The sequence below is a fragment of the Sorghum bicolor genome, chromosome 2, assembly GCF_000003195.3.
Source record: "Sorghum bicolor cultivar BTx623 chromosome 2, Sorghum_bicolor_NCBIv3, whole genome shotgun sequence".
Classification (NCBI taxonomy): domain Eukaryota; kingdom Viridiplantae; phylum Streptophyta; class Magnoliopsida; order Poales; family Poaceae; genus Sorghum; species Sorghum bicolor.
In genome coordinates this window covers 52,574,040-52,590,651 of record NC_012871.2, presented here as the reverse complement: position 1 = coordinate 52,590,651, position 16,612 = coordinate 52,574,040, and the positions used below count along the sequence as shown (strand labels likewise).

Below are 16,612 nucleotides of genomic sequence, written 5' to 3'. Positions count from 1 at the left end.
AGGAATTGGAAGGCCCAGGCAAGACAATCTTGAATGGTTCTACCCTTGATGAAGCCATATTGGTTTTGGTGCACAAGCTCAAGGATCATTCTTTGTAGTCTGATGGAGAGGATTTTGGTGATGCATTTTAGACTATAATTAAGCAAAGAGATTGGTCTAAAATCATCAACTTTCTCTGGGTTGTCCTTTTTAGGGATCAGAGCAATGACTGAGGAGTTGATACTACTAATGTCCTCATTGTCAGTGTAGAAGTCCTTCAATAATCTGGTGAAGTCTGTTTTTATAATGTTCTAGCATTTTTTGATGAAGTGTCCATTAAAACCATCTAGTCCTGGGGCATGGTTGTTTGGGAGACATCTGACAACAAAGTCAATTTCCTCTTGGGTAAAGTTGTTGTCTATTCCTTCTAGATTATGTTCCTGAAGAATGGACCCCAGGTCAAAGGAAATGTTGGTGAACTCACTGTGTCCTAGCCTTTCCTTGAAGGCTGTCCATAGAAGATTTGCTTTCTATTCATGGTCGGAGATTTGATTGTCATTATGATCACATAGTGTTACAATGAAATTCATCTTATGTGAAATCGTGGCTATACTATGGAAGAATTTAGTGTTCTCGTCTCCCAAATTGACCCATTTGACTTTGTTGCGCTGCCTCCAGTAGATTCTCTTGGACTTGAGCAGGTTTGAAAGATGCCCTTTCACAAGGGCTCTAAAATTTGTCTCCATTCTTGATAGTGTTCTTTGTTCCTCAAGTCGATCAAGCAAAAGGAGGACCTACTTGGAGTTATATATGAGCTTATTCAGGTTGGAGAGTTCTTTACTCCAAGTTTTTAGACCAGCTCTAACCTGCTTGAATTTGGAGGATAGATTTTTAGCAGCATTGCCATAGACTGGGGAATTGTTCAAGTGGAGATTGACTGTCTCCAAGAAGCCTGGGTGCTGGATCTAGAAGTTTTCAAATTTGAAAGATTTTGCTTTAGGAATCTTACTCCCAATGTGAAGCACAAAAGGGATATGATCAAAGATGGGCCTGGATAGGGGTTGGACAAAAGTAGCTGGAAAGGATGAGGTCCAGTTTCTGCAAGTGAAGACCCAGTCAAGTTTTACCAAAAGGGGTCAGATTGCATATTGCTCCAGGTGTAATTCCTTCCACTAAAAGGTATTTCAACAAGATCTAAGTCTGAGATTAGCTCATTGAAAAGGTTCATTTCCCCCCAAGTCCCCTCCAGGCTTATTTCTGTTTTCAGGGTTTCTGATGAGGTTGAAATCCCCTCCTAAGACCCAATTCTCATAGTTATCAGTATCTAGATTCATAAGCCAAGTAATGAATCGTAGTTTCTGTGCTGGGTGAAAAGGCCCATAGATGTTGGTCCAATGTATACTTTTATTGTCAATTCTCCACAGAAGATTAACTGTGATAGCATACGAGTTGGTTTGCACAATTCTCCCATCAAAGAGCCTACTGTTCCAAACTGTGAGGAGCCCCCTAGAAGTTCCTATAGAGGGTGAGAAGGCAAAGCTGTCCAGGTTTCTTGGACAAAATTTCTTGAGATAGTAGGGATCAAAATTCTCTCTTTTGGTTTCCTGTAAGCATAAAACTTGACAAGCACTTTCGTTAGCTTTGTCCCTAATCGCGTCCCATTTTTCCTGGGAATTATCCCTCTTATGTTCGAAAATAAGATTTTTGTATGCCTGTTGTTATCCATGATAAAACAACATTGGAAATGATATACTTTGGATCACCAGGAACCAAAAGAGGATTCAGGATCGGGATAGTGGTCAGAAAATAGGGAGAAAATAGGGAAGCACATTGTGACTCGATTAAATAGCAAAGGCACACCATAATATTAGAGACCAAAGAGTTTAAGCAAAAGAAGGTGTCAACACACCAATTATAGCAGTGGGTATCTAAATTATTTGACCAGTGCGCAGACTAGGGATGTCCATAAACTGAGACCAAAGTAAAATGCGATTTGTGTACCAGGACCCACCCTGGTACACTGTGCTTATTACATAACCTACTTATCGATATCATCTTGTTTTAGGAGAGCAGCTGAGACACTCTCAGGCTGGATCTGAAGGAAGCCCTCATAGATTCCTTGAAGGATGTCCTAGGGCAGGTGTGGAGCAGGGGCAAAACCTGGTGCTATCATGGCAAGAGGCACGGGTTCCCCCTCAGACTCAACATGCGCCTTAGTCTTCCCAGTCTTTTTGCTCTTCTTTTTAATCTGCTTGGCATTGGTCTGAGCAGGTTCTTTGGCTTTCTTAGCACTTTTGGCATCTTTGAAACCCTCTGCCTTGATTGAGAGCCTACTACTGCGCCACAGGAAGCTATCATCAAGCTGTTCTTTGACCTTCAAGGCTTTCTTCTTCTTTGGGGTCCTGAAAATAGCAGGCACTTCTTCTAAGATCTCTATTTCCTCCTCGGACTCTTCATCCCCCTCGTTGTTAGCAACTATCATCTCCTCATCATTAGCAGCTATCATATCAACGTTAGAGTCTCTCTCCTCAACTTCCTCCTCTTCACTGTCTAGATAATCAAGTGCAATCTTCTTCAGGGCCTGATCACCAAACTTTTCTTTCAAGACGGAAGGGATCACTCTGATCACTAGTTCCTCGACAACAAAAGGCCCTACAATGATAGATTTTAGTCTGGGAGGTGAACTAACATTTCTAGGGTTGAGTGCTGGTCCAGACACTGTCTTAGTAGGGACCCTGGCAGCCTTGATCCTCTCTTATGGATTGGGCGTGCTAGTATTCTTTGAGGCATTGCTCTGGGTGATGGTTCTGTCTGGGTCACTATCTTGTGGTGCAACTCTTTGTTGCCAACGACCACGACCATCCCGTTCTACATTCATGTTCCCCCCACTATTGGATCCCACTGGGGTGTTGACTAATCCTGCAGGTGCAGCTGGTCCCATTCATCTAGGTGCTTGAGGCAGGATGGGGTGAAGGGGTCCCACAGAGACAAAGGCGTCTTCATCCATCAGCTCCTGCACGCTCTACCGTTTTAGGACATAGCAGGGTACCGTCCAGGATCTCCCTGTCTATGGTAGTCCTGCATTGACTTTGATGGAGTCTGGAATTTTGGCATCATCATTCAGATACACTTTGACGATAACTCTAGCGACATGTTCCATCTCATGCCAGTCAACCATTATCCAAAACCAGAGACCACTTTAGCCACCATGGCTGAGTTTTTGAGGTCCTCTGAATAAGCCACAAGCAAGACCTAAGCCTCACGATCTAGCTGGAAGGATCTAGCATTTTCTGTAGAATCATGCTTGACTAGGGACATTGCATAATTGCCAAACTGAAATATGGGTCCAAGAAATCTTTCTCTGTCTAAGGGGCTCAAAAATCTTACATAGGCATCACCTAGAGCGCAGGGGAGGATCTTTGTGATTCGAACCTGGTTCACTTCGTGGAAGAAAGTGCGCAAGCCTTCGGTTAGATTCTTGAAGTCTCGCTTGTCCACCGGTGGATTGAGCTTCACAACCGTCAGGTCCTCATTGCAGAGGGTGTAGCAGCCGGTGATGAACACCTCTTGGTGGAGATGAGGGCGGTGAGAGCGGTCCTTGAGGGAGAACCCATCCAGGATGAATGGGCGAGGGTCGCAGGCCCAGTTCACCATTGATTGATCGGGTTTTCGAGATTGAACAATGGCGTTGGGGATGAGCAGGGGGCGGAGGACTCGAGAGTGGGGGTCTGTTTGGTATAGGAAGTTGAGTAATGCGACCCTTGGCCTTCTAGTCGGAGAATAGGCCGGTATCGGCAATTAACGCGGCACTTACTCAGGTATTGTCGCGAAATATGCCCATAATTCCAGCATAGGCGGCACCTTACCAATTCCTTGCAGTCTTTCCTTGTATGGCCTAGGCCCAAGCACTTACTGCACTCAATCAACGATGCTAAAATGGCAGGTTTAGGAGGAATTGATCTGGGAGATTTTGGGATTGAAGGGTCGTAGGACTGGTGGAGGGATTTTGAAATTTGAATTCCTATGCACGAGCCACAACACGGCTAGGGATGGAACGGCGATGAGGAAGACCATTACTGGGGGACAGAGGAGAAGATCGTGAGGGGGGGTCAAGAAAGCGAGAAGCATAATCCCCAGGGTACTTCAAGCGAAGAAACACTGATTTGTTGGGTCTTGATTTAACAGCATCGGAGTAGGTTTTTTTGATCTTGGGGCCAACAAAGAGCCATTCAGCTTCTTGTTCCTGGTGCCAGAGATCATATTCTCTACGCCAGTTTGGGCCTCCTCCCCCCCCCCCCAAAGGTGGAAGAAGATGAGAAATGATTTGCAAGAGAAGCTTTTTAACTTGTAGATCATGAAACCAACATTTTTGCAAGAAATAGAGAATTTAAACATCTAGCCCGAAAGATAAAAACATTGTAATCTTTGGCTCTGCCACCAAGGCAAGCTTGCAACATGAGACTCATAGAATCAACATTGAGACGGACAGTAGATCGACCAAAGCTTGCCACTAGGTGGAAAGAAGAGGGGAGGAGGGATGTGACGGGGCTCACCGAGCAGCCAAAGCACTGTGAGACGAGCTCAGCGAAATCAACTCCATGATCAAAGCAAAGGTCGGAGAGGCCCTCCATGCCCGCCAAGACCACCAGAGGGAACAGATGCCAAGGCCATCACGGGAAGCAGGGGAGGTCTCGGCGAGAGCGTCCGACGAGAGACATCCTCGTGAATCAAAACTGTGAATTTTGGGTGACTGTTGTTTTTTTTTTGAAAAAAATTAGGTGAGTGGCTGTGCACGCATACTGGCGCTTTCATTTGTCACTGCTCACAGCTGACAACTATGCGTAATGAAGGCAAACCCTTTGGGCTCCATTTGGTCAGGGCAGTGATTTTTTTTCATCGCCACTAGTTAACATATATATGGACAATGCTGCGAATGGAATGGGTAGCAGTACGGGTCGGAGAGTGTTGTACATAATATATGAGTTAAAAGATCAAAATTTCAGGTCACATGCATGTTGTGCTTGCACTACATGAACATTGCAAGACTGGTCTCTAAACACCTTCTATGATAATCTGATGAAAGACACCACAGATTCAGTGACGATCACATTTTCATCACAAACAAATATGGCACTCTGAATCATCATAGAAAATGTCCAGAACTAATAGATGATGACGTCGCGAAATGACATGCCCTTCATACTATTAGAACATGGATGGTCGCGAAATGTCCACAACCTAAAGCGCTACCGCATGCATGCATGGATGATAACGTCGCGAAATGACATGGAAAATGAATTTGCAAAACCTTGACAAAATTAATATAGCCATAATAATTTACTAAAAGACGCATCAGTATGTTGGGCCTAAGATGAGTACTAAGCCCAAGAAATATGGGATATATTAGCCCTTTTTTTGCCAAACAATTAATATGTGCTCGGCCCATTTTATGGCCCAATTCAACCGGTATTTTTCATCATTATACTTTTTGCCAATTCTCTTTGACCATGCCCTTCATACTATTAGAACAATGTCAAGCCCATCACATATATTCATACAAACATATCAACAAGCACATGCAAAATGCCCATACCGTACGAGATAGCTGATATAAATATTCTAGAATTCGGCAACGTCACACATAAAATTCTTTCTTTCACACTCGAGACGATGACACCACTCATGCTTAGAAAAACACAGAATTGGCTTACACACTTAATTATCTCTATTCACCTAATAACATTCTTATAGCAGTAACATATAGGGAAATAAATTTAGAAAAAGTATGAAATCAAACCTTGATATGACGAACCAACCCCAACATCGTCATTGGCCTCAGCAAAAATCACAGCAGCTATCTTGCCATAAAAAAAATATTTTCATATCCCTTGTATTCTCACTATATTTAGCCCCTTTTCACCGGACAAACACACTCAGCAGTTCTCATCCTTATCATCTCAAGGATTCCTCCTTCCAGCTCCTTCCTGCTACGTCATTCAAAGGAGAACAGGATCATAAGGAATATAAAACATGCTATAGGAATGTTCTTAGAAAACAGTAGCCTTACTTCTCCTCTGCATAAGAGAAGATTAACAGGTATTACCAAGTTCTGAGGGTCCAATCCTTGTTTTTTGTAGAAATGGGTCCATATGGATTTGCAACCAGTGGTATTAAAATGTTCTGAAGGTTGTTTGGACAACTTTTGCCTTATCAAATGACATTACGTACTACTTTGTGAACCTATAAAGATAGAATAAAATCAGAGGCCCAGCAAGTGTCATATGCTTCCTCAAGAAATTGATGAATAATCCATCAAGACACTTGCGGGGCCTCTGATTTAAGACTTATTTGGATGCATTTCTGATACTCAGAGATACTGCTGGGACATGCAACACAAAGAAATATGGATACTAGCAATGAAGTGTATGAAGAGTTATTTACCAAGGTGCTACTTAGCCATATTCTTTCAATAATCAATTTATTTGGGTTTAACAAAATCTAAGGCAGCTTTCTTTTAGGCAACCAACCTCGGAGAGGGGAGCAGCAACCTTAAGACTAACTATATTATCAAGGTATCATATTTCAGAAGAATGTGAGATAAGGGGTGTACTGCTCTTTATTTTCATCAACATCAATATATGAATTTAACAATTGTTGACTGGATACAGATGCTTGGCTTGTCTGACTGCGCTGACACTGTAGTAGGGGATGCACTCCGCCGGGGAATTTCCGGCGGACAAAAGAAACGAACAACAATTGGTAATTAAGTAACTAAGAGTGAGATTTTTTTCAGGAGTGCAGTTAATATTTCACCAAGCAATGTGCAAATGTAGTCAAAAAGTGCAATGGTTGCAGAATTGATTTATTTCTGTCATTTCATTACTTACTTTTTGCTACCATATTTCAAAAACTTTAGGGGAGATGCTAGTTGGTCGTGCGAGATGTTTCTTTATGGACGACGTATCAACAGGCCTGGACAGCTCTACCACATTTGAGATTATGACATTTTTCTGGCAAATGGCCCATCTAATGGATCTTACAATGGTTATTTCATTGCTACAACCAGCTCCAGAGACGTTCGAATTATTTGATGACATAATTCTTCTATGTGAGGGTCAGATTGTGTATCATGGTCCTCGGCATAATGTTAATTGTTTCTTCAATACCATTGGCTTTGCATGTCCTAGCAGGAAAAATGTAGCTGACTTCCTGCAAGAAGTGAGCCATGATAAACTAAAATAGGCATGACATGAATAATAAATCTTAAATCTATCATTTTAAAAATGGTTCTAATTTATTTAAGGATCCCTTGAAGTTATTGAGTATAACAGTGAAATGTTGAGAAGTATAAAAGGGAAGTCATTTTTGAACCTTGGTTCCTATATTCATTAAGATTTTAAACTGGTGTTCCCAGTTATTTAATACAACTACTTATTCCAAGATAATGGTAATTTGCATGGAAAATATAATGGTAAGAATTGCAGATATGTTATTTTAGTCAAGTTCAGTTAAGAAAGGTGCTTCCATTGTATACCAAGAAGTAAATGTATAATAAAAGTTGCGAGAACTAATACGATATCAATTTGGAATCAAGCAAAATGTTATAATATGCCCCCAACTCATAGGTATGTAAGGACTAAGGAGAGTTACCATGCTTGCTTATTGAGGTGCATTCTAGGAGCTTTAACATTCTAAGGATCCTCTTGGACTTTATTTTGAACTTCTAGTAAAGGCATACCCAAATATGTACAGAGAGTTACGTGCTTACTTATTAAGGTGTCTTCCACAAGCTATAAAATCCTAAGGATCCTCTTGGAGTTTATTTTGAACTGCTAATAAGGACATGCCCTCTCACGGGTACAGTTAGACTCCTTCACCAAATCCACAATATCACTTGCCCAAACAACAAGAAGATTCACCATTGGGGATGAAATACATTGATCATTTAATTACAATAATCATATCAATGGCCAATATATATGTAGCCCGCATTTCCAACATAATATGAAATTCATCATGTGTCCCTAAACTTTTTCTTGCACTGTCATTTGGGTCCATAAACTCTCAAAGTGATCATCTAAGCCCTTTAACTTTTCATGTGGTACATTGTGGATTTAGGTCCATGATCGGACCTAGAATGAACTTAAAATGAAACAATTAAAATGTTGAAGGACCCAAATGATCCCTTTGAGAGTATATGGACCCAAATAAGAATATCTAAAAAGTTTAGAGAGCTTTGGTGCATTTCACCTTTTTACTATATCACTTGTTATAAGGTTTTATTTATGAAAATAATTTGTTATAGATCAGATGACATTGCACTCTTGTTTGTAAAACCTTCATTTTTAACATGTAATGCATGAGCATCAGGATGTACACTGATACCTCAAAATGTGATATGGCGGGGGAGATAGGAATCAATGAACTGGGTAGCAGGATAACCAAACTAAGCTCTGAATTTAGGTTTAACATTTAACTCATTTGGCGTCGCATTATATATATATATATATATATATATATATATATATATATATATATATATATATATATATACACACACACGACATTATAAGGCCTAATATGTACAATATCTAAACAATCTAATAACAATCATCCTAACAAAATTAAACAATCCTCCAATAACTCAAGCTAACGATTTTGTGTAACACCTTAGCCGTTAGTAGCCTTTAGTAATTATAAAATTGGCCCATATAGCCCAACTATTTTACGTGTGGTTGTAGTTGGTGGGTTTAGTATCATCTTTGTATTCTAGGAGGGTGAGGGCTAATTTATAAGGCTTGTCATTCTAAACATAGCACCTCCAGGTTAACCTTCTTATAAAAAGCGAAGACAAAAGTATAAGCGAGGTGCTACATATATGTAGGCCTGTTCCACGTGTAGAGCTGGGCCATATAAGTAGTTTTGAACGCTGGGTGTTACAAGTGGTATCAGAGCATCAACCTTTGTTACACGTTGCCCATGGAGGGATAGGGGTGGTCCTGGACATCTACCAAGCTGCCGAGGGCGTTAGCCCTTAGGGAGAGTGAATGCAACACCCCAGCTTGTTAGTAGCCTGTATTATTAGTGAAGTTGGCCCATGTAGCCTAAGTGGCTTATGTGTGGTTGTGGTTGGTGGGTTTAGTACCATTTTATAAGGCTTGTCGTTCTAATCATAGCACCTTTGGGTTAACCTCTTTACACAAAGTGAGGACGAAAGTGTAATCAAGGTGCCACGCTATGCAATCCCATTCCACGTGTAGAGCTAAGCCATCTAAAGCAGTTTTGGATGCGAGATGTTACATTTTGACTAACAAACCAATGTTAGATAAGTGTAGCAAATATCCAAGCTATCAATATGTAGACAGATTGCCTTTTTTTTTCTTTTTTCTGTCAGCCAGTTGTCCTCCCAACAAGAGTGTCCACAGCAAAGTAAAACTAACAAATAGTTACTCACTGCGATTTTTTATTTTTAACATTTCTTAAAACTATTTTCTAATCCATCATTGTTTGATTATTTTTTTAAAATGAGCACACCAAACTGCTGCTATGCATGCGGGCGTGTTGAGGCTGACATCGTGGTAGCGGCCGGCGCGCTAACCACTGACATGCGGGCGCCACCATGCCACAGATTAGGGCGCGACACTATCACGCCATGAGGTATGACGTCTTGGGACTGGACGTGGCCTCCTCAAAGACAGAGGCGATGAGATGTGAGTGCGCAAACTATCATTGCGGGGCCCACACAACACACTTCCCTCTCCTCTAACATGAACACAATGCATATGCGCAGGGTAGGTAGTGTGAAATCATCTAGCCCCTACTCACGTAGTATGTATATACGTTTCTTTAGGAAGAGTAGATTATATTTTATTGAACGATATTTTATAACTCTAGTTTAGGTGTAAGTTCTATATTTAATTAGTATGAATTGATTATTCATAAACGAGAATGATCAGAATTACTTGAATATTTATCGAACCATTTTTTGGCTTTTTTATTTGTATATGTGTCGATGGTTTACCATAAATAACCCACCATGGGAGTTCCCGTGACAATTGTTCAGTCTCCGACGTATGTCAAACTTGATGGTTAGCACAAGAGACATGTTCAGGCCTCGAGATTGAGTAAAAGCCTTTACGTCTAGTCGATGTTAGGTTTTTTGTGTTGGATTGATCGTATTGTGTGTTATCTTATATGGGGTGCTCGTAGCCTCTCTTATCGAGAGAGAAGGCTATGGTATGGTTAAAATCCTAGTCCGATCCTAAAAATGTGTCCTAATCATATTACAAAAGATACTTTCTATTAGGAGTATGACTAGTTCGGCCTATTCTACACGGATTCGGTGTGGTCTAGGATGCGCCCTATCTGGCTAGATTCATGGGCCAGGGCCCATTGCTAGTAATTGTATTGATGAGGAACTCTGTGAGTTTTGTATCGACAGAATGTTTTATTTGATATCCCTTTTGAAGTTTTCCAATTCGGTTTCCATAGAAATAATCTTGCTAATATTTATGAAATTTTGCAATTTGGCTTCCGTAAAAATAGTTATGTATTATAAATATTAATATTTTTTAATTTATATTTTATCAAAGTTATTTCTCGCGAAGCGAAAACGACACATACTTAGGGATAGAGGGAGTAGCAATTTCCATTTCAACACCAACCCTACGTGCACCTTAGAGGAAATCCTGTCCCCCCTCCCAGTAATATTACTGCAGAGCTCCAACCTAATAAATTATGTTTATGGTATCAAATAAATATTATTAGACTAATTATAAAATGTATTTTCATAATAATAGATTTGAAACACTAAATAAATATTATTCACTAGAAAATTAGTGAAACGTGATTTTTTGTATGCAACTCATAGTTATATGTTTTTTTGGATGGAGAGAGTACAATGTAATCTGCTTCTATCAGGGGCGAGATAACATGATAGTAACATGCTGCAACACTACTAGGTAGCTGTATACATGCATACCTAGGTAGCTGTACATATGCATGCCTAGCTAGAACGAGGCACACGGATGCACATCTCTAGCCGCAAAAACAAGGCGCACGGTATGCTCCAGGTACTTTTTTTCACTTGTAGGGCCCCTGCACATGTGAGGAAGGAGGCTGCGTTCAGCCTCGACATGCCATGTGTCATGGCGCGACAATGCCGTGCCCTGATCTGTGGCACGGCGGTTGCTTTTTTCACTTGTGAGGCCCTTGCACATGAGTTGACTGTTGGAGAGATAGGGAAGCTATGTCCAGCCTCGACATGCCGTGTGTCATGAGCATGATAGTGTCGCGCCCTGATATGTGGCGCGATGGCGCCCACCACGTCAGCAGTCAGTGGCTGGGTCGCTGCCACGGTGGTAGTGTCGCCTTGCCGTCATGCATGGTGTGGCAGTTTGATTTGGCAGTGCCATGACCTTTAGCATAGCCAAAAGTGTTAGTTTTAAAAAAAAACAAACAGTGTTAGATTTGAAAAGAGTTTTTAAAAAGTGTTAAAAATAAAAAAAAAATCATCACTGCAAGGACCATCCAACTGGAAATTAATAAAACTGGAACATGTATGTGTGATGCAAGCCATTGCAATTAGGCAGTTTAAATTTCTGCCCCAAAAATTAAATTATGACATAAAGAATGACCAAACTATTTTTGTCCCAATATGACATATTGGCCCTTTGGCATGCATCTCAAGAAATAATAATAAAAGAGACAATGCTGCAGATATACACAAACTTACTAAAATCAACATAACGAAAGTCAATTCTTTGCATTGGATAGGTAACCTCGAAAATGGATCAGCAGCAGTATTGGGCGCGTGATGAAAGAGAGTATCAATATCATTCCACTGAAAGTTTTGTTAAGTGCTTCAGAGCCTACAATTTCCCTACACTTCTGGAAGACCAAGAGTGCCAGAAATATGACAAACAAGGGAGCAAGGCATCTGAAAATGTTGATGGCAAAAGCATCCCAAAATGGTACATTTTCAGAGCTTGCTTCGCGAGGGAGGTACTCCTGTTAAAAAGAAATTATCCACTTCATATATTCAAGGCCGTCCAGATCATATTTCTGGCTTTTGTACTTGCAACACTTTTCTTTAGAACAGAGATGAACCATAATGATGTATTTGATGGGAACAAGTACATGGGATCCCTCTTTATGGGCATTGCTGTGGTAAACTTCAATGGTATGACTGAACAAGCCGTAATTGTTAAGAGGCTCCCAACATTCTATAAGCAAAGAGAGCTGTTAGGACTACCAGGCTGGGCTCTCATTTGCACAATTTTCCTCATCAGTATCCCAATGTCACTGATGGAAACAGGCCTTTGGACCTTGTCAACCTATTATACCATTGGCTATGCCCCTTCACCGATTAGGTACCCATGTTTTGTTTTTTTTTAAAAAGTATATTAAAATGCTCAGAAACGGTGAATTAAATACTGATCGAAGAAAGCTCTCATACTTTCAGATTTTTCCAACAATTACTAGTATTATTCATGATGCATCAAATGTCAGTGAGCCTTTTTCGCTTGATAGCATCCATTGCAAGAACACGGGTAATGACCAACATGTTAGCGACTGAAACTCTTATAGCAATTCTTATACTTGGAGGCTTCATCATATCAAAAGGTTAGTCCACTGCCATCAATTTTGTCATAGCTTAACAGCGAAAGGCACTTTATGACTACATTGAAGGCATGAGAAATTAATCACAGACGATTTTCATTTCAAAATTGACTATCAGATGACCTCCAGCCATGGATGCGCTGGGGTTGTTGGGCCTCTCCATTCACATATTCTCTCAATGCTGTCGCTTTGAATGAATTTTTGGATAAAAGATGGGCTACGGTAACCACTCAGTCATTTCCTTTCCTTGATATCAAATCCTAGTATTATAGTACTTTTTTTAAAACAATGTACATTTTACATTTTACACATTATAAGTCATGCCCACTGGCCAATGGTACCACAGGCTTTCCATTACGAAAATGTTTATACCACTGGAGAGGCTGTCCTCAAGGCTAGGGGATTAATAACTGAATGGCACTGGTATTGGGTGTGTGTTTGTGTATTATTTGGCTTCTCTCTGATCTTCAACCTCGCCAGCATATTTGCTTTCGAGTTCCTCAACTGTATGTGCATCTAACAAAACTAGGCCATATTCATTTTGACAAAAGAATGCAGGACAATTATCCTCATTTTCATTGGCTTGTAGATCCACGGGAACATCATCGCAGAACCAAAGCACGAGAGGTTCAGGATGTAGTCGACAGAGATCAAATTGTTGGCAGCTGGAATAAAGCTGATGACCAATGCAACCTTCCATTCCAACCTTTGTCCCTTGTTTTCAGACAAATCAACTATTTCGTTGACATGCCCAGAGTACAGTTTCTGCACTATAATGCTTCTTATTTTTTTTCTAGACCTTCTCTAACAAACACAAAAAAAATAATGCTAGGAAATGAGAAAGAACGGAGTAACTGAAAAGAGACTTCAGCTGTTACAAGATGTTAGTGGTGCATTCAGGCCAGGTGTGCTAACAGCGCTAATGGGGATTACTGGTGCCGGGAAAACAACGTTACTTGATGTTTTGGCAGGAAGGAAAACTGGAGGATACATTGAAGGAACTATTAATATTTCTGGCTACCCAAAGAAGCAAGAGACATTCTCAAGGATCTCAGGTTACTGCGAGCAAACAGATATTCACACCCCTTACCTCACAGTCTATGAGTCACTTCAGTTTTCTGCCTACCTTCGCTTGCCTTCAGAAGTTAATTCAGACAAAAGAGATGTAAGAACAATATTTATATCTTTTTATTGAAGAATTAACAGGACCCAGATCGTGTGATGGCTCATGACATTCCAAATACATGTTTCAGAAAATTGTAGAAGAAGTTATGGGACTGATAGAGCTGACTGACTTGAGGAGTGCTATGGTGGGCATTCCTGGGGTAAACGGACTGTCAGCGGAGCAACGGAAAAGACTTACTATAGCTGTGGAACTAGTTGCTAGTCCTTCCATAATTTTCATGGACGAGCCAACAACTGGTTTGGATGCCCGTGCCGCCGCAATTGTCATGCGAACAGTACGAAATACAGTGAACACCGGACGTACTGTAGTTTGCACAATTCATCAGCCAAGCATTGAGATCTTTGAATCTTTCGATGAGGTATGCCGTGTATATAATTTAACTATGCATGGTCCTGAATCTACCATAACAGAATTTACAATAGAAAAGGAAGGTCAATTTTCCATTCATATAAGTGTTTCTCCCATGAATACTAATTTCTCTAAAATTCTTATGCTTTCTTACCCTTGGCTGCAATAGCTGAATTTCTTTGAACCATTTGAACGTAGTTGCTACTTATGAAAAGAGGGGGTCAACTCATTTATAGTGGGTCACTGGGCCCACTGTCTAGCAGTTTGATAAAGTACTTCGAGGTGAGGCTAATTCATTAAATGACACTTTTGTTCTTCATAGCACAAAAACTAACTACTTTCTTGTTAGGCCATTCCTGGAGTTCCTAGCATCAAGGATGGTCAAAACCCAGCTACATGGATGTTAGATATCAGTTCACAAGCCATGGAATATGCAATTGGGGTGGACTATTCTGAAATTTACAGAAACTCATCACGGCATAAGTAATCCAACTGCAGCCATGATGTTATCAACTAAACAATACTCCCTCCATACTAAAAAAGAAAGTTGTTTAGGACAACGACACGACCTCCAAAGCCTAACTTTGACTCCATGTTTTTAAAAAATATTTATCAAAAAATGTTATATGTATATTTTTTATGAAAGTATTTTCAAGATAAATCTATTCATATAGTTTTCACATTTCCAAGCTCAACAACTTATAAGTTATTCATGATTTATATTTTCAATATTTGACTCAAACCTTGTCTAAAACAACTTTCTTTGCGGGTATGGAGGGAGTATATAGTTATGCACTTTAATTAGATTTAGAATGAAAACCGGAGTAATTTATATAATTTGCATTGATTATAATTGGTGTTTGCAGGGAGAACATGGCTCTAATTGATGACTTAAGCCAGCTAAGACCACACCAAAAAGATTTGCATTTTCAACAGAGGTATTGGCCAAACTTTAAAGAACAGTGCATAGCATGTCTGTGGAAGCAACATTGTTCCTTTTGGAAAAACCCGGAGCTAAATATCACCCGCTTTCTATACACATTTGCTGTCTCAATCACATTTGGCATGGTCTTCTGGCGAATTGGTTTGACAATGTAAGCACGGGCGAATGCTCAGCAAAAAGTGTTTATTTCTTAAATGAGTTTTTTCACCATATCTTGTATAAAAACTCAATATTTTCTGTCTTCTGGCATAAAAAGCAAGGAACAACAGGATGTGTTTAACATACTGGGAACTGCATACACATCGGCACTATTTCTAGGCTACGTGAACTGCAGCATGTTGCAGCCTATTGTAGCATCTGAAAGAGTTGTCTTCTACCGCGAAAAGGCTTCTGGCATGTACTCCTCCATGGCATATGTCATTGCTCAGGTAAAAAGCAGGAGCAACTGGCCAGCTATCATTATTATATTGACTTAAGATGATTTGGAAACAAAAATAACATCGATCGATATTGGAATTCTTTGTGCAGATAGCAGTTGAAATTCCTTATATGCTTATCCAGGTGTTCGTTTTCTCAGCAATTGTGTACCCAATGGTTGGATTCCAACTGACTGTCACAAAATTCTTCTGGTTTGTCCTATACATGATATTGAGCTTCATAGACTTCATACTATATGGGATGATGGTTGTTGCACTTACACCCAACGAAGAGATAGCTGTTGTCCTGTCCTTCTTCATCTTCATGTTATGGAATGTATTTGCTGGCTTCATAGTCCCAAGAAAGGTAACTCATTTTCTCACTTCTCCAATCATCAGTATGCATGAATCCTTTGGTGTCCATTCGGCGTGACCTTTGGGTGGCTCTGGGCAGCACCATTAATGTTGATGTGTATGCTACTTCTAGATGATACCGGCCTGGTGGAGGTGGATGTACTGGTCAGACCCAGCAGCATGGACTATCTATGGGCTCATGTTATCACAACTTGGCGACCACATGGAGCTCATCCATGTTCCAGGTCAACCAGATCAGCCAGTGAGTGAGTTCTTGAAGGAATACCTAGGCCTGCAAGATGACTACATTTCCTTAGTTACGACTCTGCATATCGCACTAAGTACACTATTTGGTGTTGTGTTTTGTCTTGGCATCAAGTATCTTAAGTTCCAAACAAGGTAAATTATGAATAGAGAAAAAAAAGATGGAGCATGTGGGGATTTAGTGCAATTGTATATATAATGTAAAAGTTAGTATCCAAGCGAAGAAGCAAATTAAGAATCAAGAAGAGATAGAAGGAATAAAGGGCTTCACCACAAGTGATATTGTATATGTTAGTGCTCCAAGAGCAATAAGTGTACCAATACAATGAAACAAAGAAACAATATTATTTGCAAAAGATATTTTCAAGTGAGAAAAAACTAATTGTTATTTTGAGAAAGGCTAGCTATACTACCTGCGCCTTTGCATGGTCCATCCTGCTTGTTCACTTATTCTTCACAGTTTGTGAAATTAAATTGGCATGCAAAACAGAATCAATTCGT

The 16,612-nt window shown here is 40.2% G+C and overlaps 1 protein-coding gene across 1 annotated transcript in view; it reads left to right on the top strand.

Annotated features, from left to right (window-relative positions):
- LOC8071911 (ABC transporter G family member 45) overlaps positions 1-16,347 on the top strand; it is a 38,093-nt gene extending 21,746 nt beyond the window's left edge. The window contains exons 6-22 of the mRNA XM_021453506.1: positions 6,351-6,424; positions 6,498-6,551; positions 6,648-6,738; positions 6,896-7,197; positions 11,755-11,804; positions 12,443-12,603; positions 12,719-12,822; positions 12,947-13,106; positions 13,190-13,356; positions 13,433-13,765; positions 13,854-14,153; positions 14,333-14,416; positions 14,484-14,617; positions 15,001-15,228; positions 15,334-15,505; positions 15,606-15,860; positions 15,981-16,347. Coding sequence (XP_021309181.1) covers positions 6,351-6,424; positions 6,498-6,551; positions 6,648-6,738; positions 6,896-7,197; positions 11,755-11,804; positions 12,443-12,603; positions 12,719-12,822; positions 12,947-13,106; positions 13,190-13,356; positions 13,433-13,765; positions 13,854-14,153; positions 14,333-14,416; positions 14,484-14,617; positions 15,001-15,228; positions 15,334-15,505; positions 15,606-15,860; positions 15,981-16,250 — 2,939 coding nt within the window. The 3' untranslated portion in view covers positions 16,251-16,347. The remainder of the gene's footprint in view (positions 1-6,350; positions 6,425-6,497; positions 6,552-6,647; positions 6,739-6,895; positions 7,198-11,754; positions 11,805-12,442; positions 12,604-12,718; positions 12,823-12,946; positions 13,107-13,189; positions 13,357-13,432; positions 13,766-13,853; positions 14,154-14,332; positions 14,417-14,483; positions 14,618-15,000; positions 15,229-15,333; positions 15,506-15,605; positions 15,861-15,980) is intronic.